Raw genomic sequence first — 16,462 nt, 5'->3', positions numbered from 1 at the left:
CTTTCCCTTATTTAATGTTGAAAAATAAATCCCCTACTCTTTTCTTCTTTGTTGGGCATAGGGATGGAGAAAGTTGAAAGGTAAAAGGAGACAGTATTAAGTAGGGAGGAAATAGGTTGGTGATAGAGAGTTATAAGTTTTCATTGAATTATTGTTTGTGAATAATATCTATTATTTGTTGAGTGCTACTCATGTGCCAGACACTGTTGTAAATATTTCACATGAACCGTCTCATTTAATCCTTATAGTCACCTTCTCAGGTAGGAATTACTATTTCCCCCATTCTATAAATGAGGAAACTAAGGCTTTGAGGGGTTAATTTCCCTAAGGTAATTTCTAGTGAAGGGCTTGTAGGTTTGGGCTCTTTTGTTCCTTGCTGCCTACCCACTGAGATTACACCTTTTAACAGTAACTAATTAGAGCTCACATTTAGTTAGCACTTGTTAAATGCAAGGCATTGTCCGAACTGCTTTATATGTATGAATTTATGTACCCCTTATAATAACAACCTTGTGAGGCACATGCTAGTGTGATCCTCATCTTTCATGTAAGCAAACTGAAGCTCAGAGCGTTAAATAACTTTGACAGTGTCCCCAGCTATGAGAGCCGAGATTAGAACCCAGGCAGTCTAGCTCGAGAGTTCACACAAATACTGGAAAAATCACTGACATGGGAGTCAAGAAATGTGGATCTGGATTTGTGTCCCAGTTCTGTCATGAGTGAACCTGGGGGGAAGTCCCTTTACCTCTCTGGAACCCTGTTCCCTCATATGTGAAAGGAGGGCATTTGTTCCTGGATAATTCCTGAGGCCCTTCTTGCACTAACATTTTAGAATTCCTCAGATAAAAGGGACTAAGCCAGTCTGCTGCTTCTGATTCATCAGTTATTAAGGACAGTCTTAGACTTTAGCAGCTATGTTATCCCACAGCCTCTGAGACTGTACCTAGAAGATGCTCAGCTGCTGCAATTTAATACATCGTCCTTTCCCAGCACATCAGGTGCCTTTGCATCTGTACAGAACAGAGCTCCGTACTCCAGTGCATATTGCCATTTGAAAGCTATTTATAAGGAGGTGTCACATTACCCCACTGTACATATGGGTGGAACCTCATAAGGAGAAAAACTCTTAAATTAAAAACAGTTGAAATATATATATTTCATCTCCTGCTAAGTTAAGGAAAAAAGTTTAGCTATAATGTGAAGTGCATGCATTTTCTCAGAACAACTCACTTCGTCATCCAGCTTGCCCTGTTAAAGATCTGTTGCACAGATTTGTAGCCAAGTTCTTTTTTGTTTTTCAATCTTAAATTTTTATTTTTTGAATTTTTGAATTTTATTTTATTTATTTTTTTATACAACAGGTTCTTATTATCCATTTTATACATATTAGTGTATATATGTCAATCCCAATCGCCCAATTCATCACACACACACACACACACACCCCGCTTTCACCCCTTGGTGTCCACACATTTGTTCTCTACATCTGTGTCTCAATTTCTGCCCTGCAAACTGGTTCATCTGTACCATTTTTCTAGGTTCCACATACATGCGTTAATATACGATATTTGTTTTTCTCTTTCTAACTTACTTCACTCTGTATGACAGTCTCTAGGTCCATCCACATCTCTACAAATGACCCAATTTCATTCCTTTTTTTATGGCTGAGTAATATTCCATTGTATATATGTACCACATCTTCTTTATCCAGTCATCTGTCGATGGGCATTTAGGTTGCTTCCATGTCCTGGCTATTGTAAATAGTGCTGCAGTTAACATTGGGGTGCATGTGTCTTTTTGAATTATGGTTTTCTCTGGGTATATGCCCAGTAGTGGGATTGCTGGATCATATGGTAATTCTGTTTTTAGTTTTTCAAGGAACCTCCATACTGTTCTCCATAGTGGCTGTATCAATTTACATTCACACCAAGTAGCCAAGTTCTTGAGGTAGATTTTTTTTTCAACATTTCACAAAATAGGGAAACATTCAGGCATTTGCTGGCATTAAGCATCTAAATATTCTGAGCGATCTCTTCTTGTTTTGAACTGAATGCAGATTCAACTAAACTGATATTTTAAAATAAATAAGTTGAGGACTTTGTACTGTTACATCGCCTTTTTCTTTTGGATACTTGCCAAAATCTAGATGAGGAAGGATGAATATAAAAACTAGATCCTTTTCATCTACTTCTGCACATTTAAAGGGTCTAAAGTTAGCCTGGAATTTATTTCTCAGAAAAGAAATTTGGATTACCTAGCTTCTTTATTTATTTATTTTTTTAAAATTTATATTTCTCCAAACCATACTAAAAATAAGATGATATGGTATTCAAAATTGATTTTAGAAGGAGAAAATTAAAGTGGGTCTTCAGGTTCATAAGAAGTAAAACTTTCACCCTTAATGGTGCCATGGTATCTGTTAGAAAATTCTCCACCCACAAACTGTTATCAGGAGGACATTTTTCCTGTTGGCCTTTTCCTTTGATCTGCCAGGTACCATGCATATTGGTTGGAGGCCTCATTTGTTCTATGAACACAGTAAAGCACCTAGACTTACTGTGAAATCCTGCATAAGTCTCTCTGAGAACCTTTGTCTGTTGTAACCCTTACTGCTGAGTTTCCCCAAATCCTTTTGGAAGTAAAAATGAGATTCTAGCAAAGCGCTCTGAACTTCTTTGGGGGAAAAGTGATAGAAGATTTATGGAGCTTTTGAATCTACTTACATTGAGTATATTCTTTTCCTTCTCTCTTCCAAGCAACTTACATAGAAATGCAACATTAAAAAAAAACACAACAACAACAGGCTACAATCAAAAGCAAACATTATGCCCTTTCCTTGAATACACAGATGGTGCTTACTCTGTTTGATCTGTTACCCATTCTGAGTCTGTTAGGAAAACACGACTCCTCTTCCAAGTGCATGCCACTCTTCTTTAATACAACATGCTTCATCTCTGTGAGCATGGAAGGCCTATTTCTGAACCTGCAGCTGCTGCTCATCTTCACACGAGCAGCAGTGTTTTCCTCCATGTGATAACGTTTAACCCCTCCCATTTTGTTGCATCTTGTCATTGTCAGGCCAGCGGATTTCACCTCTTCTGGATCTTTCACCTGTAATCACACACGATGCTTTTGGTCAGAATTCTTTGATTCAACTCTGATTCGCCTTAATCTTTCATGGGGGCCTATAAAGTGTTACCCATCTTCTGGGGGCACAGCAGCCCTTTTCCTTCTACTCCTCCTCCCCAACCTCACAACTGCTTCAATGTCTGTGACATGAGCAGCTCACTCCCCACCCAGGGATTTTACAGCCTTTGTGCTCTCTTTAAGAGCTATCGTTCTTAAATCTGTGATCTGTTTTCCTGGATAGAATGTGATTTTTCTCATGATTCGACTCAATCTGTAGTGATAATCTCTGCTATTATCTACACTGTTTCTCTTTTCATGGACAAATATACTTTCTGTCCCATAAACCTTTAATGAAGTACATGGCCTACGTTTATTCTTTTTCCCTCTTATTTTCTCTTTTTGTACATTCTTATAGCATCTGCAGACTTGGTGTATAGCTATAGGTCTGTTGGTGTTTTCTGCCTTTTCTCACTTCCCCTTCTCTGCTCCCTGCTATTGGTGGTCAGATCCTGGATTTTCCTGTTCTCTAAAAAGCCACACTCACCATCATCGTGATCATCATCACTGGTTAGATTGATATTTCTCAGGCCCTGCTTTCACTGTGTTGCTCGCATAGCCTAGAATCTGGGTGGCCCTGGAGGCTTGGGACTCTCAGCCTGGTGCTCTGTGGTCATACCCCACCCCATACCCTCAGTGCGGTCAGATGAGTCCTCCCACCCCACCAATAGAGTCTGGGTTCTCACTAATACTGTTTCACCTTCACCTCTCCACAGCTTATCTTGATTGCTCTAGCCTCTGAATTGCTGTCATTCTCATGATGTGTGTTATAGGTCCACAATCTGTTACCTACATTTGTAAAAATCTCTAGGCATCTGAAGTTTTTTTTTAAGTTATTTATTTATTTATTTATTTATTTATTTATTTATTTATTTATTTTGGTGGCGTTGGGTCTTTATTGCTGGGCACAGGTTTTCTCTAGTTGTGGCAAGCGGGCCCTACTCTTCGTTGCAGTGCGCAGGCTTCTCATTGCAGTGGCTTCTCTTGTTGTGGAGCACGGGCTCTAGGCGTGCAGGCTCCAGTAGTTGTGATGCTTGGGCTCAGTAGTTGTGATGCTTGGGCTCAGTAGTTGTGGTACACGGGCTTAGTTGCTCCGCGGCATGTGGAATCTTCCTGGACCAGGGATCTAACCCATGTTGCCTGCATTGGCAGGCAGATTCTTAACCACTGTACCACCAGGGAAGCCCCTGAAGTTTTTTTTTTAAACTCATTTTGCACCAAAATCTGACCTGAACTGTTGATTCTCATGAAGCTATACATAGTCATTATTTTCTTTACTTAATGTGAATGCTCATATTTCCCTTGGAGAAATATTTATATGCTTGATTACGGGGTTCTGTATGGGGTTTATATTTATAAAACATCTCCAGACCCTTCTCCATAAGGGTCTGGAGATGTTTTATAAATATATGGAATAAGTGCATATCACCTTTCTAAAAATCTGAAAAATTTCTGAATTCCGAAGTACGTCTGTTCCTAAAACTTTCAGATAAGAAATTGTGGATCTGTAGCGCTTTGAGGTTATAATCAGATTAGATCAGTAGGTGTTTATATACCTACGGCATGGTAAGTACTGTGGTAGAAGAGAAAAAGTAGAAGCGTAAGACAGGTTTCCCCGCTTTTGAGTGGTTTGCATTCAAACTGTGTTGCTTTGTTGTTTAACTGTTTGGAAGACAAGACACATGAAACAAGGTTGTAAATTCCTGGAGGGCAGGGGAACAGATAAGTTCTTTGGCATTCCTATTGGTCGAGTATTACTAATGATGAGGTTATTTCAGAGGACAGACTATTGATTTCCAGCCCATTTAGAGAAGACTGAAGTTCACCTCTGTGGAGCTCAGTTCTCATAAACAGCAGCACCAAAATTCCCATCAGCTCTCAGACCAGGTATCCCAAACATGATGGCACCTCTCACAAACACTGTGTCTGAACTAACTACACAGGACTAAGGAAAGAGCTGCTGCTGCTTCAGTGGCACCTGCTGGTGGCCCCCAAGGAGGCCCCTCTAGGTAAGATCCATTCCAGCCAGGCTCACCCACAGCCTAGGGCTATTCCAGCTTGGGCAGGGACTAGGTAACAATGTCACCTTAAATGCCATTAATATGGAATTAATTTAAATATCTTTTTAGTTGATATTTTAAAAATATGATTTACTCCTTCTGCTTTTTCCCCCAGAAGTTCACATTTACTTCTTTGTTTTAAATAATGGAAATGATCATGTCCTAACAGACTGACTCCTTTCAGTATCCAGTGAAGGAATGTCAGTTGAAGTGGTATTTACAGATCCCAGACTTGGTGGATGACCTGTTATTTGTAGTTGTTAGCCTGTTCTCGGGGCTAATAGAAAATACTCAGGCTTTGTTTGGCCATTTAAACTATGTGAGCATGAAGACAAAATGCTATGTTAACTGTCATTTACTTTAGTGAGCAGTGTTTCTTGCCTGATAGAGGAGCGGCATCTAATAAGAGCATATATTGAACACTCAATTCTGACTCTGTTGAGTAAACTGAAGGCGAACAAAAGATCCTTGACTCATTTTCTTATCTCCACTGGAAGGATTCCCCTCCTTTTGTGTCATCGACTTCATCCTCCTCCTTAAACCACTGGTGCTGTGAACTCTGTTCCAGTCACTGACATGTTCTGGTCATGCTTAACCCAGGAGCTGGATTCCAGCCCAAGGTACCTTTGTGCAGGTTGCTCAAGACGTTAGTGCCTGTGGGCAGGGAAATGCCAAACTGGGATTACAGCTATTTCTCTATTTCAAACAGAACTGCCTACTTTGGGCTTTATATTTACAAAATTGCTGTCCCTGAAGGTTAATACTAGCTTTCCATAGCAGATGATTTCTCTTCTGTCTCGCCTTCTTTACTGTTATTAGGTTATCTTCCTTTAGAAGAAGAAATAGTATTTGTTACCTAGATTTTCTTTTTTCTTTTCAGGAAAATGATGAAAAATGCCTTTCAATTAAACGTAAGACCCCAAGGGAAAAAATACATGTAATTATTAACTAAATATATTCAAGGATCCTTTAGATTGTTCATGGGTTAGTAATCATTAAGCAAACAGATAAAGACCTATTCATATTTTATTTTCTACCTTTTAATTAACACCCTCAATAGAAGCAGTAGATTATTGGTAAGGGAAATGATTCCTGTATTAATTCACCTTTCAGTAGGAAGGAATATAAGAGTAGTGGTGCTCTACATTTAGTATACTGCATTTTGTTTCACAATCTAAAATATGTTTAGTGTTAAAGATTTTAGGAGGCTCTTTTTACTTTTTTATCTTTTTGCTAAGAATAGCGTAACTTATTAAGCACAAAGAAGTTCTTATGAGAGTATCTTTTCCCAGTGCCATGAGTTCAGGAACGTTGGATCAAATATGAGATTTGGGAAGGCTCATATTAATAGTTTCTAGAGAGGAATTAGAATTTGGTTTATGAAGATAGTATTTCTGCACATAGTGGCTTGGAGTACAATACTGTGCCTGACATAGAAGAGGTAATTAACACCTTCTTTGAGGGCATCTGTGTGCATGGATGAAAATACATTAACAGCTCTGGATTGAAGGTTTACCTTGTGGGCAAATTTGGAGATAAAGTGATTTGCGTGGGTAATTTGGTGCAGTGTTAAGGCAAGGGGTTGAAGAGCAAAGATGCCCATTGTGACAAGGACAGCACAGCATTCTGATGTTAACATGTGCAGGTATTTATTAGTTGTGGAAAATAGCACATATGAATACATAATCATTTGATTTGTGTCCTTTAAATGGGTAGGATTTATGATTGGGGGGACATCTTAGTATTGTATGTGGGTGTCTCATTCGCCTGCAGATAATTTTCCATCATCTTTATCATCTGTCTGCCTTAATTAGGTACTTTGCTTTGCATACATATTACAATTTAGGTGAAGTGTCATTTTCTTGTGTATTTTAAGGTAAGCATTAGTGAGACCATAGCCAAGATAAGAAATTTCATTAAAATGTGTCATACCAAATTTTACATTGAAAAATTAAAATCTGGAATGTATACTCAGTAGAAGTAATGAAATTTATTTACCAGGGATAAGAAGGAACACTGTCTTCCTTTTGGATAAGAAAACAGTTTCAACAACAACTAGGCAGTTATAATTCTGTGGTGACTTAAGAAAAACCCAATGCTGCCTTGTAGGATAAGATATCTAATATTCTTCTGTCTTATAATAAGCCTCATGATTAAGCATACATTTGAAAAGTTTGCCATGAGGACATTCTGTAGTCATTTCTGCTTGTAATTGCATCATTGCAATCTTTAACATTATAAATTAGGGGACTGGACATTGCTCTCAAGTTACCAACTATCAATATATCACTGAAAGGTACAAACAAACAATAAAACAGGAGAGGAAATGCCCTCTAAATTTTATAAAGTATTATCCTACAGCAAATGACCATTATGTGTTCAGCCCTGGGCTGAGGCAGAGGTAAAACTCTGAGAGTCCTAAACTGCTCAGGAAAAGCCCTGCCTTTGTTTTTCTTTAATTGAGGCTGGAGCCCAAGCAGGAGGGGAAGTAACTTAGGCCATAGCTTCTGTTTGACCAGTTCAGATGAAGAAAACTCGGAGCAGCTTGCAAAATTGTCGAGTACTGAGCATCGCAGTCTCTCCCCTCAGTTTTATGCCCTCTCCCCTTTCAAGTGCCCATTGTGTTCTTGCTTTTGAGTCCTCTTCTGCAGTCAAATTAGGAAGATAGTGGATATACTCAAGGTAGGAAGATAGGTAGCTTTGTGTGATGGTTTAAGACACAGACTTTGGAATTACATAAATATAAATGTGAATCTTAACTCTATGAACTGGGAACATTGCTTCAACTCTCTTGAGCCTCAGCTTCCTCATCTTTATTATAGGAACAATAATAAAATTACCTTCAGGACATGATATAAGAATACGAGGACATTTAAACCATATTGTACAGCACCTACCTTAAGGGGCAAGGAGTAGGGGAAGAATCTTTTGTCAGTCCTTACAAGTTACAGTTCTTTTGTCTACGCAGAGCCTAATGATGTCTATTTTAACCATGTTGACATTACTGAGCCAACTTCTTTGTTCCCCTTTTCTCTTCCTTTAACCTTAGATCCTCTCCTCCAGTCTCTATAAGATTTCTGAGTACTGAGGATCTAGAACCTGTTTTCATGGTGTTCACACCCTTCTCTTGAACATGTTCAGACCTAGCTCTGCCCTATTCTTTGCAGTTAGGAATTTAGACCCCAAGGTTTCTAGTCCAACTGACTGACAGCTTTCACAACATACTCTAGCGCCCAAGACTTTTGTGGTGACCGCTGACTGAGAGTGGGAGTCACTGAACATCTACTCTGTGATAGCACCATGTGAGGTTTGGGGGAAACCTCCCAGTCTCCTTCTTAGAGTGTTAACAGGAAAGGATTTATAGGATGGAGTGCATGGACGGAACACAGAAATGAACCTTACTCTCCCAGAAATTGGGAGAGTAATAAGCAAATAATTGGGGGAGTTATAAGCAAATAAAATCTCAAGTCTTGGGGAATAACATCCAGGTACACTTTATACATCGAATCTGTATAATGTGTAGTGGCAATCTGCATTGATCATGATTGATTCTAGATATTAGAAACCTAAGAATTGACTAAAAATCAGTAAAAAAAAAAATCTCAATTTATAGATATTAGAAACCTAAGAATTGACTAAAAATCAGTAAAAAAAAAAAAAAATTCTCAATTTAAAAGGAAAAGGTTGATTAATAACAGCACCCCTTTGACATTCACAGAGGAAACTTCACAGGCTTTTGAGAAACCCTACATTCTTAAATACCCCTATCTTTTATAGAATTCATATATGAGTTGAGAATAACAGAGACACAGCTTAACAGTTGCTATGCTCATTAACGAGCTAAATGACTATTCCATGTCAGAAATCTCCTCTGTCTTCATTCAAATTTGTGTCTCAACAAAGTTACAAATTACAACCTGTCATAACCTTGTAAAATTCACTCATGAATGGTTAAAACCAGCAATGTTAAATCTGTGAATGCCAAGGGTCTACTGTAATAATAAGAGACATTCATGCAAGTAGCTTCGGTAATTATCGTGGAGAACAGCGACAATTATATATCTCATTAAACAAGTGCCTAATTCATGTTGTTGTAAATTTTGCTTGATTAAGAACACAGTCTTTATAGTTGTTGCTCATACAACATGGCTGGCTGCCCTCACAACTATTAATAAAAGTGAAAGGGAAAATTGACTTTTGGTTCACAGTTTTAGTCATGGCTTAGAGAGGTACTTAATGGATAGGAATGTAATATCCTTTATGCCTTGAGGAATCCATACTCAGTGAATGATGTATGATAACCATTTATTCATGTGTTAATTCCTTTAGTGTGGTGAAATCATATATCTATGGATTAGGAACTCAGTCACTAGAACACAAGTAAGCAATTGAATATTGGAGTCGAGAAACTCCTGCATCAAGGACAATCTGTTATATTTATTGAGAATTTACTGTGTCCTTGCATCACGCCAGATTCCAGACTATGTTGGTGAATTCCCATTTGAATTCACCTCCACGTGCATGCTCCTCCAAAACGGAATGACTGATAAAATGGAAAGCTATAGTTTTTTTTTTAAAAAAACTCAACTTTATTGAGATATAATTGACATAACACTATGACCCATTTTAAGTGTACAGTTTGATAAGCTTTGCCAATTGTATACATTCATGCAACCACTACCTCAATCAAGGACATTTCTATCACCTGAAAAACTTCTCATACACACCCTCTACCACAACCACCCCTCCTTGACACCTCAGGCAACCACTTATGTGACTTTTATCACAACATACTAGTTATGCTTTTTAAAAAGAATTTCACATAGAGGGGATCACAGCATGCTTTTTTGTGTCCAATTTCTTTAGCATTATATTTTTGACATCCATGTTGTTGCTTGAATTAATTTCCTTTCATTGCTGAGTAGTATTCCATTTTATGAATACACCATAATTTGTTTAGACATTCAACTGTTGAGGGCTGTTTTGGTTTAAGGTTTTGGAATACAAGGAATAAAAACTTTAGTTTTCTTTTTTTGTAATATCTTTGTCTGGTTTTGGTATCAGGGTGATGCTAATCTCATAAAAGTAGTTACAAAGTGTTCTCTTTTCTCCCATTTGCAGAAAGAATTTAAGAGTAGTATTAATCCTTTAAATGTTTGGTAGAATTTACTAGTGATTCCATCAGGGCCTGGAGTTTCCCTGTAGAAAGAACTTTGTGTCTTTCAAGACATTACAGGTAGAATCATAGTAGTTTACTAATAAATTCATTATTCATACATTCTTCATATAATCTCTACTCTGAGATTCTCTGGTTTTATAAAAATAATGAACATTGAAATATTTGGCTGTGTCTGGTGTGCTATAAGTGGCAGTGTAAAGTTACCCAAGGATGTGATGCGGATGCTTAGCAGATGCTTGAATTGGGAAGGTAGCAATGGAGGAGAGACCAATTACAAACTAGGTATGAGGTTGTGGGGTGCTTAGTTTACCTTCCCTTATTACAACCTTAGGAACTGAGGGAAGATGGATGGTCCTTCAGCAGGTTATGTGTTTTAGGTATCTTGTTAAGTGGAGGTTTTAAGAGGTAAGTTAATAATGACCTTTTAGAATTTAAGACGAAGTTTTAATATATATTTTCACTTATCTCTTAAGATGGCAGATTCTTGAACATGTTTGCATGCCAGGAGGTAGGAATCCATGGCAAAAAAAAAAAAGAGAGAGACAGAGAGTTGAAAAGTAAGAGAATGATATGGAAGTTCTTGTAGATGTGGGAGTGATTTGCACTAGTTAGAAGAAATCCTGTTTCCTCCAGGCTTAAGAAAATTCTTGAAGAGGCAGATGTCAGTTGGGGCTAGGAATTGGAGGGAACATTTTATAGAAAAGTTTGGGAAGGTAGGAGAATGTGTTTAACAAGAACAATGTTTACGGTTTGTAGATCACAATGAAAGAGTCTGAGCAAAAGGGAGACATGGAAGGAAGTACAGAGCATTTTGAGGGTGAAATTATGAAACAAGAGAGAAGACCAAAAGGACTCCAACTTGGTAGTGGGGATAATGGTTCCAAATGGAACTCTAGTTTGAAGTTCTTGCACTGCCAGAGCAAGCAGAGTATCCAGGGTGATTGTAGACTTGTTGAGAAAAGCAACTTGAAATCTTGGTTCTGTCATCCCCGAAAATAAACCTTAGTAACTCTAAAAGCTCTGTCTATGGGGTTTTAAAATATTATCTACATGGAAACAGATTAAAATATAACACCTAGTAAAATGTAGAGGTTTTGGTTTATTTGTTGAGTCAGAGAAAGTAAAAATATTTATTAAGATAACTTGAAAAACTAGTGTCGTTAGTACCTTGGAAGACAGGAATGAAAGTCTACGTGACTTTAGTAAATCAGGAAAGTGAATATGGGTTTGTAGCTCAATAGAAATTGTTACAGTACATGTAAGTAGGGAAATCAAAATACGTATTAGAGATTCAGAGTATCCCAAGGCTTTCTGGGAAAAACCACAAGAATAATAGAATAATATATATCATGTATCCATCAGTTAAAGTATTATAGGTAATTCAGTTTATATATACCAAGCACCAACCATATGAAAGGTATCATGCAAGACCTTTTTCTGTACACTGTGGTGATTAACTTTATTAAAAAGTCAGAATATTTAACGTTTAGGGTAGTTTATGGACTAGCGGAAAGAGAGCACAGGTACCCGGAATTTAGATTAAATTTAGTTCCTTAGGTATCTTGTCAGAAGCTAAATGGCCACATAATGCAGAGGCAAGCACAGCATGCTCTTACATAGCCCTGGTCCCTAATGCAGGGCCATCCCTAGGATGTGTGGGGCTTCTGTCTATATAAAGAATTTGATTAACTATTGTACTACAAAATTCATGGGCTCATGTGAGGTATAATGATTATTGATGAAGGGTTACAATATTGGGTAGAGAAGAAGGACTTAACATTTGCTAATTGTCCATATTCAGTGCGAGTGAAGACTTCATGGTGTCCAGACACCATTTCTTTCTGCTCAGTCCTAGGAATTCTCTTTTCTTGTCCAGTATTTTCAAGTGTACTGCTTCGGGCTGATTTTATATCTCAGGCCATGAGAAAAGGTTAGCAATGCTGTTTTTGCTCATAAAGCCATGGCTCATCTAAAATAGCCAAGAAACAGAAGAAAATGCTAATTTTAATTTTAGGTTATTTTTTTTCTGAGTCTGTTTTCCTTGGACCAGCACCATGTATGTAATTTGTGAGGCTCAGTGCAAAGCAAAAATGCAGGGCCCCTTGTTCAAAAATTAAGCATGTCAAGATGGCGATACAAGGTCCATGAAGCAGGCCCTGCCTTGGACTTTTACCAATGTGTACTGTCAGTATCAATAGTCATGTGGGAAGCACCCTAGAATCATGCAGAATGTGACAGGGGGAATGAATTTGTCACAGATAACTTATAACTTGGATAACATGGCATATGATATAGAATATCAAGAGTTGATAGTTCATATTTCAGTGAAGTTATTGGTTAAATGTTGAATTCTTACTGTTGCAGAACCACAGGCTAGGGTGTGGGGATGGAGGAGGATGACCAAAAGAGGTTCACTGTTTACTAGGTTGAAAGATACAGACATTAGGAACCATAAAACTGACAGAGCATGATGTCTGCTTGTTTATACCTATAATGGAGGTATAAACAAGAACAATAGGAAAAGTGGGAGTAAATAAACTTTGGTGGGTAGTGTGGAAAAGCCTTTTAGGAAAAAAAAAAAAATGACTTTAGTCAGACCAAGATGGGTAGTATTTCAAGTGCCAGAGGTTAAGTGGCAGACCTTCCAGACAAAAAGGACAGCATGAGCAAAGACAGTGAAATGAAGAGCGTGTTGATAGATATGCCTACATGCTGGGACTTTCAGGCATTCTTTTGTTATATTTATTGAACATCTGTTTTCCAGGCACTGAGCCGGAAGCATGGGTATAAAAGTATAGGTTTAGGAATCAGACAAAGCATCTACCACTTACCAGCTGTGTGACTGGAGACACCTTACTTAACCACTCTGAGCCCCAGTTTTAGTCATCTGTAAAATAAAAACATTGGTTTTACAGAATTAATATAAAAGTTAAATGAGATAATGTCTATAAATACTCCAACCAGCACCCTCAATCCAGTGAAGGAGAAAGCAAATAAATAATTGTGATAACACATGCTGTGAAAGCACGGAAAGGAGAGTGGCTCTCTCTGTCTCAGGGTTCTGTGCCTCACTTCCAAAAAAGGGATGATATTTGAACTTGGGGCTGAAGGATAAGTACGTGTTTATAAGCGAAAGGGAAGCTGAGAAAGATTCTCTTAGGCTGAGGTTTGAAAATGATGAACCCCTTTATGATCTGTATGGGGTTGGAAGACAGGGAGTAGCAACAGGAAACAAAAGCAGACCATGTATACGTCTATAAAATCTTTCATTGCCACTCCAAACCCTTTTTAGTCAATTCAAAATATCAGACTCTTCCACTGAGAAAAGGCAAGAGACCTGTGCTGAATGTTACCTCAAGTAAGATGTAAACAAGTTTGCATGAGAGCTTCTGTAGCAGATGTTCTGTGTATTTTCTTCCTTCTACAAGAAGTTTGGAGCCAGGAGAGAGAGACAATTCTCAGGAAATGTAGTTGCTTTTCCCATCCTCATGTGGAACATTTTGCTTAGTTGGCAGACATTTAACAAGACATGATTGGCTCTTTTAAAAACAGGAGTCTTAGCGGTCTTGGTTGATATGTCTTATCGTGTGCTTGGTGCTTTAAAGTGCATGTCTTTTTCTGTCTTCTCCCTCCAGACTGAACACTTGCCTCTGCAGACTCAGTTCAAAGGAAGAGAGGTTGGCAGTCTCCAGCGCTCTGTAAGTAACGTGGTCCTCTAGTAGGGTCAGCCCAGGACCACCATGTTTATTAAAATACTGTTTTATTTCCATGAAATTTTGTTTTATTCACTTCTGCTGTCTGACCATCTGTGGTGTGATTTTGTAAAGTCCTTGAGCTTGCTTATTCCTCTTAGAAGTTTTACGAAACCAGTAACCTGACAGAGGCTCAGTACCAGACACACCATAGAGCATCAGGGAGGTTCATTTTATGGTGTCAGCTGTGACCCAGAGTCAAGCAAGGAAGAAAGGTCAAGACAAGAGGCTATTTTTTGACAGCATTTCTTAATACTCAGCCACGTTGGGCATACAGTCAAATACCAGTTCATTTCATTGTGTCTCTTCCCTAATTCCCCAGTGCTGAATCCTGAAGCTTCTTTTGGTTTTGTTTTGGTTGTTTTAGTTCTCTTTATTATCTCATGCATGGATTCCAAGCTTGAGCCTTGCTGAGAGACTCCTGCAGTTCACAACCTTGTTTTTCTCCAGTTTACCTTAATTGATTCCAGTTCCAAATTTTGAAACCTGAAACTGACCACAGTCCTCATTAGTCACAATTTTCTATTTAGGAGATGCCACCACTCTTGTACAGGTATTATAAGCAACAAGTGACTGGAAAATGATAAGTTGTTGAACATTACCTTGCCATTCAATAGCTTGTGTGTAATGAATTCTGTTCTTGCCTGTTTTTACCCAAGAGCTAGAAAAAATACAAACAGCTGCTCTGATAATGTAAGCAATGTTTGAATTTTTAGAATGGACTGAATAGCAGAAGATTTGACTATGAAGATGAGAATCCAGTGGGGGAAGATGGGATTCAGCAGATGTACCCGCTCTACAATCAGATGTGCTACCAAGACGGGAGTCCTAGCAAATATCATCCAAGCCGTGACCTGGAGAGAGTCTACATCAACCCACAGGAGCATTATGTGTGATTGTCCTCTTTCTCCAACGGTGTTCTAACGAATGTTTATTCTTAGATTGAGGGAGAGAAACGGAGGCCAATAGGTATGCTTTTATTCTGTCTCGTATAAAACAATCCCAGTCTAAGTATATCAGAAGTAGTGATGAATGACTTGGAGCCAATAGCACGTTTCTTCCTTTCATTAAGAGTTTCTTAATCACCAGCTGTGTTTTTGAACTTGACTCTAGCTTTGTGTGTTTCTGTGATGATGGTGTTTAACTACTAACATTTGGCCTACAATGGCACGTTCATTTAAAAGTAGAGCATCTGCCTGGGATGACAGCAGCGATTCTCCAGAACGAAAGGCCCCAGCTGGGAGTATTAACCTCACTGGGTCTCAGGCAGACCAGCCTGTTCATCTGTAACTCAAATGGGCAGGAAAAGGAGCTCAAAATCCATCTCACTAATTATTTAATTGGGATTTGGCTTTTCCTGACATGCTTAATACAATTATAATACCTCCTTACAAACAGGAGGCCTGAGAAAAGAGGCAAAATTTGTTGTTTATCCCAGAAACAATAACAAAAGGCAGTTCAGACCTTCAAGTCTGTTGGTTTCTTTTAGACTCTCGTGATATTGTAATATGCATTCCTTCCTGATCACCAAGGTCCTGAGGGATGCGTATTTCTTGCTATTATCGGCCTAATCTTGATGAGCTGTGTGCTAACCAGGGTTCTTCTCTTACTCTGTCATTGTTCCCACAGTTCTGTTCTTTATAGTCCAGATTAGCCTATTTCCCACCTATTAAATTCTAGAAGCCCTGTCTAAATGGTGGACAACCTTGAGCCCTCTTTTCTGTGGTGTTGTATATGACAGACTCAGCTTTCACTACTGAAATTTCTTTCAAGCTAATCCTATCCACACAGGCTTTGGCTACCCTTTGCATTTTTCAGACTTTTTATTGTCTGTGTTTTATCTACCTCAGAAAAAAGCCTGCTGGAAAATCACCGTGAAATAACCCCTACTCTTAAAACCCAGCTAGAGAATTTGAAAACCTAAAAAAACAAAAAGTGCCTTTAATATGGCATATGTGCTAAACCCACATGTGGTCCGTGATCCCTCTTCCCCTACTTTAACTGGTCAATAATAAGAGTAAAGAGATACTAAAATGCAAATAATACAGTGACTGACTTACCAGTCTGGAGTTTTCTCACTTCCCTTTGCCAACTTTTCCTCGATGAGCTTGAAGGTAGCAATTATAGTGGGGTGAGCAGAGGAAGAAACACAGGTACATGTGCAAGTGCCAATCATCTGCCCTCATATCTTAAGAAAAGCATTGCTTTACTATGTGTTCTGGAAGATTATGGGTCTGTCACAGATATAAAAAAACACTGCAGACTTGTCATGTATTAGGAAAGAG

General features: G+C 38.4%; 1 protein-coding gene across 1 annotated transcript in view; it reads left to right on the top strand.

The window, feature by feature from the left end:
* NECTIN3 (nectin cell adhesion molecule 3) overlaps nucleotides 1–15,866 on the top strand; it is a 131,902-nt gene extending 116,036 nt beyond the window's left edge. Inside the window, exons 8-9 of the mRNA XM_007467232.1 lie at nucleotides 14,061–14,123; nucleotides 14,894–15,866. Of these exons, the coding sequence (XP_007467294.1) occupies nucleotides 14,061–14,123; nucleotides 14,894–15,073 (243 nt within the window). The 3' untranslated portion in view covers nucleotides 15,074–15,866. The remainder of the gene's footprint in view (nucleotides 1–14,060; nucleotides 14,124–14,893) is intronic.
* The last annotated feature ends 596 nt before the right edge of the window (nucleotides 15,867–16,462 follow it).

This window comes from Lipotes vexillifer, unplaced genomic scaffold, assembly GCF_000442215.2.
Source record: "Lipotes vexillifer unplaced genomic scaffold, Lipotes_vexillifer_v1.1 scaffold255, whole genome shotgun sequence".
Lineage (NCBI taxonomy): Eukaryota > Metazoa > Chordata > Mammalia > Artiodactyla > Lipotidae > Lipotes > Lipotes vexillifer.
This window is presented reverse-complemented; position numbering and strand designations above follow the sequence as displayed.